At 43.4% G+C, this 17,157-nt stretch overlaps 1 protein-coding gene across 1 annotated transcript in view; it reads left to right on the plus strand.

The window, feature by feature from the left end:
- Positions 1–17,157, plus strand: part of LOC128459920 (exostosin-1) — a 180,328-nt gene that overhangs the window by 146,326 nt on the left and 16,845 nt on the right. The window contains 3 exon segments of the mRNA XM_053444880.1: positions 7,684–7,777; positions 10,626–10,733; positions 14,353–14,472. Of these exon segments, the coding sequence (XP_053300855.1) occupies positions 7,684–7,777; positions 10,626–10,733; positions 14,353–14,472 (322 nt within the window).

A 17,157-nucleotide genomic window follows, 5' to 3' on the forward strand; every position in this document is an offset into this window, starting at 1 on the left:
ATGGTAACAAACACTGGAATATGTACATATCTATCATATTAGAAGGAAGTGATCATAAACCAGGACGCGGCAGGGAACTGAGTCTCTGTTAAGACAATTGAAAGGACACACCTGAGCTCCAGTCGGGGGGGGGGGGGGGGTAGCGTGTGAGCGGCTGCAGCTTCACAGCTGAGTCCTTCAGCACCTGGCTCTTTGGAGTCGGTTTGAAGCTGTTTAAAAACTCATCAAAGCGTCTGCAAACTACTTAGGCCACCATCAAAGAGTGTGTGTCTGTGTGTGTTTGTGTGTGTTTGTGTGTCGTAATGGGCTCCTGCTTTCTGCCACAGTTGTTTTAAAGAGGCGTGCGCCCTCTTTAGTGCAGAGGCGTGCTCGTGCATTTAAAAGCGCCGCCTTTCCCTCCAGCCTGCAGTCGGTAAATCTCATCGTTTAGGGGCCATACGGAAAAAAAAGTGTTCTTTGCTTTAATGGCTCTGATGCTGCAGACAGTGGGAAGAAGAAGAAGTGGGCGTTTGGTCGAGTGGACGGAGAATCAGTAACGCAGAGGTTCGTCTTTACAAAGAAACAAAAGCTGCTTTCAGATGTGCACTGAACTCCGGAGAAGCTGGATGTGAGAAGGCAAACTCAGTAGATTTAGTCCAGGAACAATATTAAAGGTTTTAGTTTCTTCAAAGACTTCCATACATTACATTTCTAAAATAACGACAAGTGTTTTCATATTTCTTGTGCAGAAGTGGTCGTGGAGCTTATTTGTGACTTATCTGTTCTTTCAGATGTTTAGCTCATCTTCTTCTTTGGGACCTGGGCCTGGGAGGAACCGTAGACTGTTTATAAAGATGGACGTAGACTCCAGGTGCGGCAGGGACCCTGATGTGGAAGATCCTGAAACATGTGTTCAGTGAATAACAGACAGATTCTTCTAAACCTCCATGAACAGCTCTAAACACTTATGTGTGGGATTGTTGGGCCTTGATCTGAGTTGTGCCGTCTTTTGATCGACATTCTAGTTCCTGTGCGTATTTTCCTGGAAACAGTGGAAACATCCTGACAGTTAAAACAAGCTGAAGACAGATATCGAAAGCAGAGCAGATGAACCTCCTCCACGTTGGGGATTCCTGTCCGTGACATTCGATGGTGTCACCTTTAACCTCGGTCTCCAAACAGCAGCAGCTGGAGAGGTGTCTGGGAGGTGAGGCCAGGCCGAGGGCGGGAGCTCCTGAGTCTCAGAGGAGGTTTCCTCAAAGTTTACGTTGCACCGCGGCTGCTTTGAAGGGAGAACCCTGTTGTTACAGAGGTCTGCTCCCGTCAAGCTCCATTAAAATACCTGAAATAAATAGATGGTAACCGCCTCACAGGGACACCTCCGCTTCAAGTGTGTGAGAGAGAGGAGAGAGAGAGAGAGAGAGAGAGAGAGAGAGAGAGAGAGAGAGAGAATCGTTTTCATGTTCTTTGCTTTGTTGGTTTGTCTTTGAGACGGAGGGAACTTTCCATATTTATCTTTGTGTGTGTGTGTCTGTGTGTGTGTGTGTTTCTGTGTGTGTGTCTGTGTTTCTGTGTGTCTGTTTGTGTGTGTTTCTGTGTGTGTGTGTGTGTGTGTGTCTGTGCGTAAACATCGCAGCTGAAACTGTTCGCTTCTCTTAAGTGACATGAAACACATGCAGGTCTCTGGGCCGGTGTTAAAGCTAAATGCTGCCGACTGCTCTGTGACACACACACACACACACACACATGGTGTAAATATAAATGCTGAAAATAGATTTAACCTCAAAGTTTAACATCTTGTTTAAATCTTCAGTAACTCATCTTAGTTTCTTAAGTTACAGCAAATTCTCTTAATAACAACAAGATTAATTTAAGGAGGGATGCACCGATTCAACTTTTTCCTTCAGTACAAATTCCAATTTTACAAATCAGCACAAATAAAATCCACCTGTGAAACCAGAACAATGAGCTGAACGATGATAAAATAACAAGTTCCCTCTTGGTTTGTCAATGAGAGTCACATGAGCTACACAAAAATCCACATACTCTTTTTATTAGAGCAGTTTTAAGTTTAACAAGATTAAGTTATATACCCAACACACGCTGAAGGGTTTTAAATGAGAATTTAGCTTCTCAGATCTACATCACACAGACACACACAGACACACACAGAAGCCTCCAGCCTCTGTCCTGACTTTCCACATCTCCTCCTCTTCTTGTGTTACTCCCATTTTGTTTTAGACAATTTATCAAACCACTCTCGTTTCTGCCTTGTTTCTGTTTTCGCTCCGAGGTGCAAGAGGCCGGCCGGGCAGGAGGCGGCTCTTTCCCGGAGAGGCGCGACATGGCAGCAAATGTAATGTGACTGTTCATTGTTGCCTCAGTGCATAGACACACACAGACACACACACACACCCACATACTGTGACACATCATGTAGCTGCACAGATCTTTAGGGACTGAAGAAGAAAGTCAGGATTGAGTTTATAAATCTGCTTTCATATCTTCACACAGCTGATATTAGAGGCGGATTTAAGATCAGAGATTTTCTTTGGTTCATTTTCACTCTGTTCTGTTGGAGTTGAGTCTTGATTGATTCTCTTTGCTGTGATATCGAGGCCTGTGGAGCCTAATGGGATCAAACTGGACGTCAGTGAACACACGTTATTGCCATTTGTGCGACTCACGACCTCTGTTACCTTCTTGACCCCTGACCCAGGCTCTGCAGGCCGGATAAAACACAAAGTCACAGATCTCTTATGATTCTTCATATCGTTGTGACTGTGGCAGAACCAATAGTTTAGAGTACAGATGTAGCAATGGACTGCTGGGCGGAGGTATGCGCTCCACTGAGTTCCTTTTCTATTCCCCGTTTCTACTTCTGAGCCAAACACGAGCTCTGAGTGCCGAAGTGATCAGTCAATAACGGCCTCTCCTTTCCTGTAAAGACGCATAAATGAATTAATACTGTGGTAATAATACCAGACCGCACTCCAGCAGTGGGAGTGAGGAGAGTGAGCCGAGCGCTGTGTGGTTAAAGACCTCGGTGCCTGATTGTCTGAGCAGATTAGAGCTTCCTCCAGATCCTCTTCCTCTCCCGGCTCCGTGCACATTCGGGTGTGATGCTCTTTTTGTGCTGCCGTTGTAAAGATAACGTTTCCCGGTGTCGGTGTCGGGTTCAAGCCGCACAGTTTATGTTTTGTCGTTATAAATTGCACAAGTGGGCAAGTCTCTCGCTCGCTGTTTTTTTTTACGAACCGAGATTGTTTGTTTGCTCTTCAAGGACATTTCCGAGTCTGCGCTTCATAATTAATGGATCCGCTCACGGTGCATGTGAGGCCTCACTCGCACTCAACCACTACACCTGCAGGAAGCACCAGTCCCTGTGTCAGACAAGCCTCGGGTTCCTCTCTGCCTCCGGGTGCACGGGAGCCGCAGCAGTGAGGCGCCCGTTTGTTGTAATTACCTGTGATGCCATTTATACTTTAAATAGTCCGACGTGTTTAAAGTGATGAATGTTGTGGAGCCTGCGATCCCGGGTCTTACAGTAAAGTCAGATAAATGTGCTGCTTAAAACTCCACCGGGTTCAGACTCAGCTTTATTCTGACTGCTTGTGAGGATTCTGCCTCCACCGCAGCCTCCATGCAGCCCATCGCTGGGATGAAGTATAACATCTATATATGTAAATCTGAGGTATAAAACGTCAAATGTATAATATAATGCTGCTGCTCCTGTTTACCCAACCCTGAGGGAGACGCATGACTTGCTGGTAATTATTGCAAAAGTGAATTTAGTTTAAACTACCTCTTTCGCTCTGGAGCAAACATCTGTCTTTAAACTTATGATTCAGTTTATGATCATATTTCAATGTCTCCTCCAGATGCTTCTTATTTAACAACAAACTCGAACTACGGGAACATTATTTGTACCGAGTTGTGTTGGAGCTTTGCCTCATGTACCAGTGTAAAATTCAGTTTTATGGATTTGATCTTGTCTTCAGTTTTATATATATATATATATAAAAACCACATCTCAGGGTGGACTCTGTGAGGCCTCATATTGATCCATCACCCCTGAAACTATTTAGTGTTTTCTGCCGAGAGAACCCTTTAACTTTATCGCCGACAACACTCTCCCCTTTGTTTTTCAGCTAAAATGTTGTGAGTGATTCTCTGTGGCACATATTGATTTTTCATTCCCTCGCACCGAGTATTATCCAACTCTTAACCTCGCTCCTGTCTGTCCCCCTGTCTCTCTCAAGCAGCCGCAGAGAAACAACACATGGTTCAAATAGTGCCTCACATTTTTACTGTATTTACTTTATATATCAATATAGTATATTTATCTAAAAGGACAGATTCTTGGATTATATAACGATCAGTGCTTGTGTGCACATGCAGCATAATCACATGTAGAAATAACACAATCCTGGTGATAACATTATGCGTAAATATATTTAGACCCATAAAGGAATCAGGGAAATGGATGTAAAAATATAAAAAGCTTCATTCAGACCTGTGCTTAAACAAACATACTGTGAATCGCTGTGTGAGCACCTAGGCCCTGCACGCAGAGGTGTGAGAGCACTGGAGCACCTCTCCACTTCCTGAAGCAGGTGGATGAGGTGAAGCATAGTGACGGATTAATGAGTCCAGAGGATCAGGCTGCCCGTGAGAGGAGGGTGAGGCTCCCATATCTGACTAATGCCAAGTGCTCCTCACATCACGATACCTCTCCTGTACAGTGCTCACCTATTTTTAGATTATCTGAGAAGATATTGACCACAGAACAGAAGGTGTGTCGTGGTTCAGGGGACACGTCTTTCCCCACGGGGTTAGGGTTAGGTAAGGATGGTTTGGTCTAGAGAGGATTTCCTAGATAAGCGTAAACAGGTCTTGCTCTCCACCTCCATTATCACTTTGAAAAATAAGAAGGTCACTGAAGCCCACCCATTGAAGCCTTTGTTTCTTGGGGACGCTTTTGTCGGCCGCACTTAAAAGAGCCTTCACGAGGCTGTGATGCAGTCGGACTTGAGATGCAGCCTCAGAAGAACGCAGCCCCTGAATCGGGCCACAGATCAGGATGACCTCAAAAGACCGAGTGATGAAACATCTGAGTAAAAACTCCTCATCCCTGGAGACGTGAATCTCCGGAGACCCAGTTCCCATCGTGGAAACTTGTCTCTGACTTTTGGACCCCTTTCAAATGCCGCCTCTGAAGGATGCAGCTGAAAATAACCTGGTTCAAGAGGTTTACTCCTGCAGCATCTTTCATTCTATTGTGTCAACTACACTCTAACAAAGTGCTTATCTGGGTCAGCGTCACGGCGGCGACACGGCAAACCGAGCCGCTTGTCGTTCCTCCTCAGTCTCCAGCTCCTCTGGAGGTGTCCTGAGATTCCCTCCAGAAGGTCTGAGTCTCTCTCTGGTTCTTCACCCGCAGCGAGTCGAGATCTCTGCCTCCAAACATCCAAATGTTGTAGAGAAGCTTTGAGGAGCATTGTCTGAATGACCTCAATTATTCTGCAAAGGAAAACTAGTTAGTAAAGATCGAGGAACAATCGTTTACATGAAGTCTGCAGCAGTGTATATATCTAATATCTTTTTATGGCAGTGTTTTTAAATAGACCAGCTATGTCTCTACAGGATTGTTAATTATCTGAATTACACCGTGAAGTGTGATAGATTAAGGTCATTTTAGTTTTTCCAAGCAAACTTGTAACGACAGAGAACAAAATCAAAAAAGCTGACTCCCCTGCTTCCAGGTGAGAAGCTGAGGCTGCTCCCTGCATTGTGGGTGTGGGGGGGGGGGGGCATCTGCTGCCAGGTCACGTCTTGACCGGGGGGGGGGGGGGGGGGGGGGGGGGGGACTCGTGCTCATGGAGCTGCAGGACCCGCAGCCTCTGAAAGAATCCCTGAGCGGTCACCACACACAGGAATCCCCACCTCCCCAGTGACCAGCAGCAGACAGGACCCGGCTGCTCCACCTCATTTTAAAAATCATATTTCACCAGATAAACCAAACAAACCTCAAATTATAAATCGATAATAAGTCTGATTGGTGCCTGTGTGACAGAAGGTGAAGCTGCAGCAGCGACGACACAATCAACAAGTTGTTCAGGGAATTAAACCGAGGTCACAGGAATAAGATTTAATTATTAAACCGTCACACAGAGTCTGTTTGTTGAAGTGAGATTCAAGTCAAACTGTGACGAGCTGTGTCCGTCTGTCAGAGCAGCTCACAGTGACCTTGTCTCTGGACGACAAGCTGGACACCTGACATCTGATTTAGCTCTCACAGCAACACAATCACACACACAACCACACAATCACACAGACACACACACCACACAGTCCAAATGTGCAGTGGCAGTAAGTGATATGCCAGACACTCTCTCATCATGAAGACTTATCATACACACACAGTACAGGGGCAGGCTTTTCAGGCAGGTACACACAGACACACACACACACACACACACACGCAGTCACACACACACACACACACACACACACACACACACACACACACACACACACACACACACACACACAAGGTGTCTGACAGTTGATCCCCAGACAGATTAGGCTTCAATCTAAAATCTCCTCAGGCCAGCCCTGAGATCATGTGTACACACACACACACCCACACACCCTCCCTCTTTCATCTCTCTCTCTCTCTCTCTCTCTCTCTCTCTCTCTCTCTCTCTCTCTCTCTCTCTCTCTCTCTCACACACACACACAGCCTTAAAGTTTTCCGACTGACAGAAGTGACCTGCAAGTTGAACAACTTTGAGGAAAGACTTTATATATTTTTTGAAAATCTGTAATTATTGCATCTGTGAATTATGTTGATTAAACTGATTTAAGGCAAAAAATATATAAGTATGAATTTGTCTTCCTGGTTTACCGCTCAGTTTCTTTGATGTGGTTTTGGCTCACATTTGGAAATCCATTGTAACGTCTGTAAATCAAAGGTAATTGCTCTCACCTGACGGACAACACACACACACACACACACACACACACACACACACACACACACACACAAACACACACACACGCACACACACCAGATCAATAGTTTTCCAGTAAAACCTAAACTGCAGCAAACCCTTCGTGTGGGATTCTCTCCTCACGTGTGTCAATCAGATGAAATGTGCAGCAGGCAGCTGTGCATTGATTTCCATTACCTTTCATTATGAATCTGTCGTGTTTCTGTTTGATTTGCAGGAGCGAACATTTCATGAGAGAGATTTGAGTTCTCGTAAAAAGCCTTGGAAGGCCGTTTAGGAGATTGTTGTTTGGAAAAGACGTGAAACCGACCTTATTGTCTCCAGGAAAAAAGGTCTTCACCTCCTCCAGAGCTCATGAGAGTTCCCCTGGAAGTTTAATCATCCTCTGCTCTCTCTCGCTCTCTCGCTCTCTCTCTCTCTCTCTCCCTCTCTCTCTCTCTCTCTCTCTCTCTCTCTCTCTCCTCCTGTCGTTCTCTCTTATTTCTCCTGATTAGTTTTGTCGGCTCTTTTCTCCTGAAGGTTCCTCTCAGTGTTAATTTTCTCTTGTGGCCCCGTTAGACAGAGTTGAAGGATGAAAACATTTAGTCTCTTGCAACGAAGCCCTCTCCTCTTTCTTTTCTACGCTTTCTTTATTTCTTCTTCTCATATTTCTTCTAACCCCTTCTTCTTTCAATGTGTGTTTGCGTAGGTTCGACTACCAGGAGCTGCTCCACAACTCCAGCTTCTGCCTGGTGCCTCGAGGCCGGCGCCTGGGATCCTTTCGCTTCCTGGAGGCTCTGCAGGTAAAGTAGCTTTCTGAGCTTTCTGCTTGCATGGAGGATTTCACTTGGGTTTTTTTCCAGGTATTTTTGAGAATATTATATGTTGATGATTACATTTTTGCAACGTAATGGGCATCGATAGGAAGAAATACTTCATTCAAAGTACAGGAATCTTGGATTACACCTGCACATCACGACAGTAGAGGTAGTTGAATCACTAAAGGTCAGCAACGACACAAAATAATCCAAATTGCATAAACTCTGTCTCCTCCTTGTAAGTAGATGGGACATGGACCAAACTAAAAAAGTCCACATTAAATACATTTTACTTAAAGATGGTTTCTATCGATCCAGGTAGTTATTTCATGATTTAAAATACTCGGTGAAAGTTAACGATCAACAGCTGAGACTGGTCCTTGTGAGTCAGTGGGATTTGAACCCCATGCCGGACTCGTCCACAGTGTGACGTCCACAGAGGACATGAAAGTGCATGGTGTGGACAAAACGATCAGACGAGCCTTCCACTTGTTTTTCCACTTGTTCAAACTTCCAGTGAGGATATTCTCTGGATCCCTGTCGCCGGCTGTAGCTTCTCTGTTGTGCTCGTGATTACTGCTAAAGGCTGATCAGACCCCCCCCCCCCCCCCCCCCCCCGTGGAGCTCCAGCTGGGCTCGACAAGGAATCCACCAGCTCCTCTGTGTCCTCTCACCAACAGCTGATCTTATTACTATTGACAAACTGTCACCCCCCCCCCCGCCCCAGAAAAGGCCTGTTTCTGCAGATTCACCACAGGGAGGAGGGAACGCTGCTGCACGTCTTCAGACCACAGATGTGTTCAGCTTTCATTAGCACCTCGTTTCCATGTGTCTCTCTGTTGACTTGACATTAAGTGACACACTCGCCTGAGGCTGCTGCTCTTCTTCTGCTTGTTACTCCTTCACTTCCTTAGAACATATTCAATCAAAGACAGACGGGAAGAATAAATTGGTTCAACACGAGTCCAGGAATCATCCAGAGTATTTGCAACAAGTAGTTATACAGGCGTCTTCCCAGAGGCCTGGAATTCTTACATAGTTTTGAAACCAAGCATCAAATTGAGCCACAAACCGAGAAAATATTCATACTGGTTTTTCAATAAAGAAACAACAAGACATAAACTTTTTCCAACTTCTCTACAACCAAATAATTATCATTCTATCTAAAAGTTACGTCTCTGTATTGGTTGAACATTCTGTTTTCCAAATGTACGAAAAAGGAAAAACCCTTTTCCATGCAAAGGTCTAGCAATCATCAAAATGCCGGGGAGAGGAGAGAAAAGAAAAGAGAGTGATGGAGGACGGAGGCATAGAGGAATAGAAAAAAGAGAGAAAGTCATCCCACAAAGCCGAACTAATCAAAGCAGAGAGAATTTGCTTAGACCGGTCGCTGATCAGGTACTCAGCGTTTTGTGAATCTCCTCTAATCTCTCGGCTTCACTTGATTGAGAATCCAGTCGAACTTGAACTTTAAATGAAAACACCAGACGTATTGAGTTGGTCTGTTTTTCATTCTGCAGTAGGAGTCATAGAATGTTTTATATCAATGTGGAGCCATAACCCCCCCCCCCCCCCGTGACACCCTGGACTCTGACGCACACCTTGACTGGGAAGAGAATAAGTAACATTCATAAGCAGAATAAAACTTTCATACTTTACCATTCACGATATAGTTTATATAGTTTGCACCAGCAGATATAAGAACATTTGAGTCTTCAGTGGTTTTATTTCTAAATATCTATGGCAGCTTTAGAATCTCTATATGTGAAATGTTTTTATTTTATATCTCATATATATGTGAAACTTTAATTTAACATTTTCATTTCACATGTTGTTTAATCGTACAAAATTAATTTGTGCATATTTGTGGAAATACTTTCACCCGTGTTTGAAATGAATAACTTAGCTATAATCCCACATAATCATATATCATTTTAAACAGTAACGAATGAGGTGTTGTGCTGGCACATTAATAAAATCTATAAATAACTCTCACTGTTAACTGGTGTAAGCTTTTACAATACTTTTTAATTTGATTTTAATTTATCTTTGTGTCATCGACTCAATGAACAACCTTCATTGGTTTTCCATAAAACTTGTGCTTTAATAGGAAACAAGCTTTAGTTAATCTGAAATACAATAAATGTTATAATAGATTCAGAGCAGAGAATCTAAGAGACATTAAATATGTGAAGTGAAGGAAATTATCCAGAAAACAAAGTATTTCCCCTTTAAACAGTTGAAGTATTAAATCAGCTGGAGAGCAGTTTAAAGATCTTCATTATAAAAAGAGTTTACAGCACAGTGAGAAAAACAAATCCTGATGATTTCAATTATATGAATGAATCTTCTGAATATCAATGCATTCGGGGGAAATAAATAAAAACACTGTTGTTTTGCTCCATGAGATTTTGTTGGAGTTTTGCTTCTGAAAAACCTGGAACACGTTGAAAGTGTCTCACAGACGGAAAACGTCCAACAGGACAAATCCCTCAGTGAAGAAAGAAAGAAAAACTTCTCATTAGAGGAATTTTTCTTTTTGTTTTCAAGCTGTGAAAACTTGTGAATAGTTTGAATGAACTTCGAGTCCTTTATTGAGACGTAAATGTCTTCAGATGGAGCCTCGTCCTTCAATATGCAACAATATTTACTGACTTATCATCGTTAATCTGTGGATTCAGGGGATTCATGTGAGTTGTATGTCGACAATTGTCTCCAATTCCTACAAACAGGCTGTTGTGTAAACACTGATTCAACTCCAGTCCCCTCAAAAGAAGGATTTCCTGTCAAACTGATGTTTCCTTCTCTCGTCTCCTCGTCTCACTCGGCTCAGGCGGCCTGTATCCCGGTGATCCTGAGTAATGGCTGGGAGCTGCCCTTCTCCGAAGTGATCGACTGGAGGAAAGCTGCTGTACTGGGAGACGAGAGGCTCCTCCTACAGGTAAACAGAGACTGTCCCATCACACGGTCTCAGCAGGTGGAGTCAAACCTTCCTCACACTTTACAGCATAGAGCATCAACAGATGGAAGTGAGCCCTTCCAGCAGGAGGCCGATTCAGGGACTCTCAGCGTTTGATTGGTTGATTGATTGATTGATTGATTTATGACTCAGATTGTCCCTTTTAAAAGTTTTGAATTGAACCTCTGCCAATCAAGACCCTTGTTCTAAGAAATTCACTATTGCTAACTCTTGTGCTTGACTTTCGTTACACTATAAATACACTAAACAACTGACTCACACTGAACAAACCACATGAGGAGCAGAACAGGTTCGGTAAAAAACCTGAACTTTATTTATATATACGGATGTTTTCTGGGAAACTGGGCCAAACTCCCGTCACAAGTTGGACCTGTCAGCGTGTCACCGGAGCGGGGGGGAGCGGGGGGGTTTAATTGCAGCAACACAGCTTTTTTATTCAGTTTGTATTCTGACATGACAGCTGTGATATTCAGAGTCACTCACACCTCCAACGAGAAGTATTTATATCCGAGACGGATTATTTCTAAAACCGGATCACCTTCTGTTGCCTTTAATTACAGCAGCAAGACTGAGCTTGTGATATTTACCTTCTCTAATTACTCTGTGTTATCATGCAGGCACCTGCGTGACCTTTGACCCCACCTGGACGTGTGTGTGTGTGGAGGGTCTGTGCCCGTGTTTAATTAACATGTGCCTGGTTCCTCGTCAGGCTTCAATCAGCACCTCGAATATGATGATAATGAGATTTTTTCCTCTGTAAATCTCACAACAACACAATGAAAAAAGTGATAAAAACTAAAATAAAGCAGCGTTTTTCCTAATTACACATCACGGAGACACACTAATGTCGTCTGCGTTTTGGTTAAGTGCGTCTAAAAGCCTGTTAATTGGCTGTAACACGTGTGAAGCAAGTGTCGTGTGTTGACAGCAGGAAGTCTGAGGTTGAGCAAAACAAGGATCTCTCCGTTAGTTTGTTTTGATGCAGACGTGTGAAGAATTATTAAAAGGAAATATCAGGGATAAAACCACCAAAAGCTTTCTGGATTAAACCTGACATTCATAAAATCAAACATACTTCATGGTGTTTGTGCAACACACTCTGTCTGGCCTGTGTCTGGATGTCACACAACGTGAACCCACAAGAAGGTTTTGTGTCTTCAGTCTTTTCCAGGATTGTTTCCTCTGGCCCCTTAACGCCACTTGTAGCGTAACAGGAGATAAAGCAGTGGAAGCACGGACACGCAGGATTGAATCAGGGAAGTGAAGTTGTCTTTCGTGTGGTTTCTACAATTCCTCCCACTTCTGTTGTCGGGAAACTAAACACGAAACAAATCTCTGAACGAAATGAGAGCAGAAAATCTAGATCCAGATTAACCACTAGGGGGCAGCACGTACAGAAATGAGCTCAATACCAAATCGCCACACTTCTCAGATCCTGATCATTAAAAACACGATTCCTCTTTTCTTATTGTTCTCTACCTGTTCTCCTACTTTCTGTTCATGTCTCTTCCTCTAAACATCACAACATCGTCTCTGTTCCCCGGACTCGGCGGCAGCAGATGGCGACCGTCTCTCGTCTCCTCTTCAGAAAGTGCAGATGTTCTCGTCCCTTCTCCGGCTGTGCAGAGACACCAGGAGCAGGGCCGAGGGTGTGTAAGGGAAAATGTCAGAGTAGACTCATTCCAACTCAGGTTGTGTTGCACTGTCACACAAACAACTGGAAAAAGAAGCCATTAAAACGCATTTTAAAGAAACGCTTCAGTCATCTGTGTTGCACAATGAAATAACCAAGATGGACGTGTGTCTGGTCGGTGAAGAGATTCTTGGTTCTTTCCCTCTTTGTCTCTGGTTTTCCTCGGTGACACAGACTCACACATGCAGAGACTCGGTGTTCAGCTCCGAACCCCCCCCACTGAGAGACTTGAATCTCATTACTTTCAATTACATCACCGGGAACTGCAATACCTGGCTGTTCAATATGGAGAGTTTCTATTCAGCCCCGTGGAGAGAAGACACACACACACACACACACACACACACAGACACACAGACACACACATGCACCCTGCTGAGAAACATAAACACTATTAGAGTCAATGGAGGGGAAGAGAATCGAGCTGATTTAATTGGTGTTGTTTATATTCCACCTCAGAGAGCTGAGGCATTAAAGTCAGCCGCCGCACAACAAACCTGCTTCTCGCTTTCTATTGGCTGTTTTCACAAAACTGTCAAATTACCTTGTTTGTTTGTGAACATTTCATAAAAATACACTGAAGTGTGGTTGAACATCGAGTTTGACAATTGATAAACCAATTAGAACCATGCTTTTATTTTTTTATCCTTAAATTGATGCATATTCAGTGTCTTCTTTTGACCATTGGAGGCGTCTCTGTGTTTATAAATGTGGCGACAAGACCAAAAATGAGTTAATAACAAATTTATAAATTATTTAAAAAATGTAAAATATCAAAGATCTGAGGATTTAAACATGTTTCTATTATAAATGAGTCAAATGAAGACATTTTCTAAATGTGACCTTGAGTTTTAGATATTTTAATGACGAGAAGATGAATTAATAAAAACACAGCTCCACTCTACAGCAGTGATTTCCAGTCCCGGTGGATTCTTCTTTACTCGCCAGAGGGTTTGTTGAGCAGCTCAGAGAAACTCAGAGAAAAAAGCACGAGTATGAATTAGAGATTATTTTTATTCCTACGACATATCTGAGGTTAGAATGAAAAATATGGACAGAAATAAAATTAATAGAAGCTGATTTTTATCGTTACAAACTCCAGGCGACATCAGGCTGCATCAACAAACTGTTATCCCTGAACACCTCGACATCTGCTGCTGATGAGGAGGGGAGGGGGGGGGGGGTGGGGGGGGAGCTGTTAAGAGAACGAGGTTGAAACTTAACTTAACAAAACCCTTAACAAGTTTGGACGAATTAAATATTCGGTTCCTGAGGCGAAGCAAGTTTCTGCGTGAACTTTAACCCGAGATATTCGCTTCGCCTTTTGCATATTTTTAAAAATTTGTGAAATTGGCGAATAACCTCCGATCTGGCAACGTTACAGAAAGTGATGATTAATTCCCAGATTCCCTTCAAAACTTTACGGGTAATTTTATGGCCCATTCCACAAGTTTTTGTGTAATCCTGCTGACAAACAAACAATTTTGTACACTAGAAAGTTCTAGATAACAACCAGTTAAAAATCTGCTCGGGCTGTGGGAGCATGTCCCATAAAACCCTTTTGGAATCCACAGCTCGAAGACATTCCTGGATGTGAACCAGTTATAAACCTTTTCTTAAAGCCACTCGATGGAATCCAGCGTGAGGAGTGAAGAGAATGTGAAAGACGACGGACAGAGTGAGATGTGGGAGTAAAGGAGTCCTGAAGGGGGGAAGAATCTCCTCTAATCTTCTCTGCATGTCCACAGAATTACCTCGGCTTCCACCACCTGTCTGCCAGACACACACACACACACACACTCTCATCCTCGCACTCAATAACTGTTTAAAATCTAACTTAATCTATCTCCCTGTCGTTTGCTCGTCCTCTCTCTCTCCTTCCTCCAGGTTCCCTCCATCACTCGGTCCGTGGGCCGTGACAGGATCCTGGCTCTCCGTCAGCAGACCCAGTTCCTCTGGGACGCCTACTTCTCCTCTGTGGCTAAAATCGTCTCAACTACTCTGGAGGTAAGCCGGCAAAAAAGAAAAACGGTCTTAATGGGATTTTTTGGATCTAGTTTTGTCAGGAGAGTTTCTTTTAATCAATCAAATCTCTTGTTCTGTACTGTACACGGCCGCAGGCCCTGAATCAGCTCCCAGAGAGAAACTTTCACAAGAACTCGGGCTCCAGTTGTTGGTTTTATACTTTTTGACCTTTCTGAATCGAGTGCTTCTCGTCCTTTTCCAGCGATGTTCTGTTTTGTTTTCATACATTTATAAACAGCTCCTGACACCAGCCACAGAGCCGAGCTCCACTGGAGGAAGTGGAGCCTCAAGGACGCCCTCAAAATTGTGTTCTTGCTTTTTACAGAAGTGCATTTTTCAGTCTCAGTCAGCAGATAAGTTTCAGATGTAGTCACTAAACAATGTGAGAATGGGTTTGTACTGTTAACATCCTATTTCCCTATATGTCCTATTGTCTCCGCAGCAGAAAATAAATCCCAAATAGTTGCAAATAAATATAATCAGTAAATGAAATGTAAATGTCCAAAGTCTGAAAGTCAGATTGAAGACGATGAGATGAAGTTAACAGGTTTTCACTCCACACGCCCATGAAAACACAACACAACTCTAGGTATTATGAATATAAATAAACCTCGTACAGTTCTGATCTGAAGCTGCTCGCTGTGATTAGTACAAACAGGGTCATCTTTTATGAGATTAGATAGAAACCATGCAGTAGAAACTAAATCCACAAACGGGGATGATAAAGCAGCATCGTTTCTATTATAAATTTCTACTTGGGAGGGGGGGGGGGGGTAGCTGAGAAATCTGTCCACACAACAAGGAAGTGTTATCACCTCATATCTATAAAAGGCAGTGGGCCTCACAACTGTGTAATATAATGCACCTTTACACCAGGTCAGCGTTTGGTTAGTGAACAAAGCTGCAGGAGAATCCATCAAGTGACTCTTACTATAAATTAGTGCAGCTTTACATTATTGTACTTTGTGTATTTCTTCAGGGAAAAGACAAAGACTGTTAATGTTTTGCTAAATGAGACACTTTACAAATTAAACAACAGTTCTATCTCCTCTTCTCAGATTATGAAATATAACCGATGCCGCTAATAAATAGAAGAAAAGAGGAAACAGCGATTTGAAATATGTTTTTCTATTATCGTGTACAGTCTGAAACCGTCTTGATTCGTGATCACAATGTGAGGCAGAGAAGGAGAAGTGTGAAGGAGGTTGTGAGGTCTGGCAGCCCTCGGGTTACAGAGGCTGCACAATGTGTGTGTGTGGGTGGGTGGGTGGGTGTATGTCTGTGTGTGTCTGTCTGTGTGTGTGTGTGTGTGTGTGTCCGCTCTCGGCACTAGAAAGCTAGAGGTCGGCTCATTAAGTGACCTCCGCGGCTGAAGAGAAGAAAATGGCTTCACGTCCTCTCAGCCTTGATCCTAAGGGACGACTGCAGCTCTTAGCTCTTCATCAACTGCAGCAGCATCCTCCTCATCATCACTAATCATCACAACAACTACCATAATGTTTATTATTACACAAACATTGCGTCTACATTCGCCCTACTCTCGACTTCAGGCCTGTTTTTTTCTGGGGTTATAATTATAAAGGCTTTTCTTTCTGTAACTGTAAATTTGACCTGCAGTCTTTTCTTATGATGAAATAACTGTGCTTGTATATTTCTCTGTAACGACAATGAATCAGAAACATCCGTCTCAAGGTTGAATATTGTTTTCTAACTTCAGCTTCAAGCTACAAACCAGACCAAGTCGAGCCGTGGCAGCAGAACTCCGGAGTGTATTAGGAAAAAGGATTTATAACATGAAGGTGTTATACTTTACCAAACTAAAGCAATCTGACTTATAGAGAATATTAACGGACTAATCCTCGGAAAATCCTGATGACATTATTTATCTTCACCTTCAAGTTCAGGTTAAACAAACATTTCTCCGACCGCAGCATTTCCTTTCCCCTGAAGTCGCTGCACAAGTGGCACCGAGTGGGGGGGAATCCGCCAAATGCCCGGTGCCAGCGGGGTATGAAATTAGACTGAGGCCGTGTGCAGCCCGGCCAGATGTGCCAGACACCCAGAGCCAGCACGCCACCGGGCTAAACGGGGGAAATGAGGCGTTGTGGATAACTGTGGTGTCAGGAGGTGTGTGGGTGGGTCTTTGTGTGTCTGTGCTGGTGTGTGCGTATGATTCAACCTACTTCTGGTGGATATCAAATATGAGCACAAATAATTGAGTCATTCGTTCTGCTCCTTTTAAATCTTCATACCTTCACAATAGAAATCAATACATTTAAAAAACACGTGACAATATTTTGAACTAAAGATTAATTTCACCATTTTCTATGTCGTTCTCTTTTCCTTAAAATCAGTGTTGGCAGCATAAAAACAATAATGCAAGCGACAAACCTTGACACACTCATATTCACACTCTGGTGCTCATGCTTATCTATATGCTGACTGTTTTTACAGCTTGAAAACACGTCTGTATCACCGAGTAAATAAAGCTGTCGCACCTTTTGAAAGTCTTCTGGGGTTAGTCAGACCGAAACCTGAAACCAGTGCTCGAACTGGGGACACGTGCAGAGAACAGGGAATAAAACAGAGCCAAAGAAATGAACAAAACTGAAGTGATGTTTGTGAACTTTCCACTTCACTCAGTCAGAGACCTACGTGTTCATCCCC

The sequence above is a fragment of the Pleuronectes platessa genome, chromosome 17, assembly GCF_947347685.1.
Source record: "Pleuronectes platessa chromosome 17, fPlePla1.1, whole genome shotgun sequence".
NCBI classification, from domain to species: Eukaryota; Metazoa; Chordata; class Actinopteri; order Pleuronectiformes; family Pleuronectidae; genus Pleuronectes; species Pleuronectes platessa.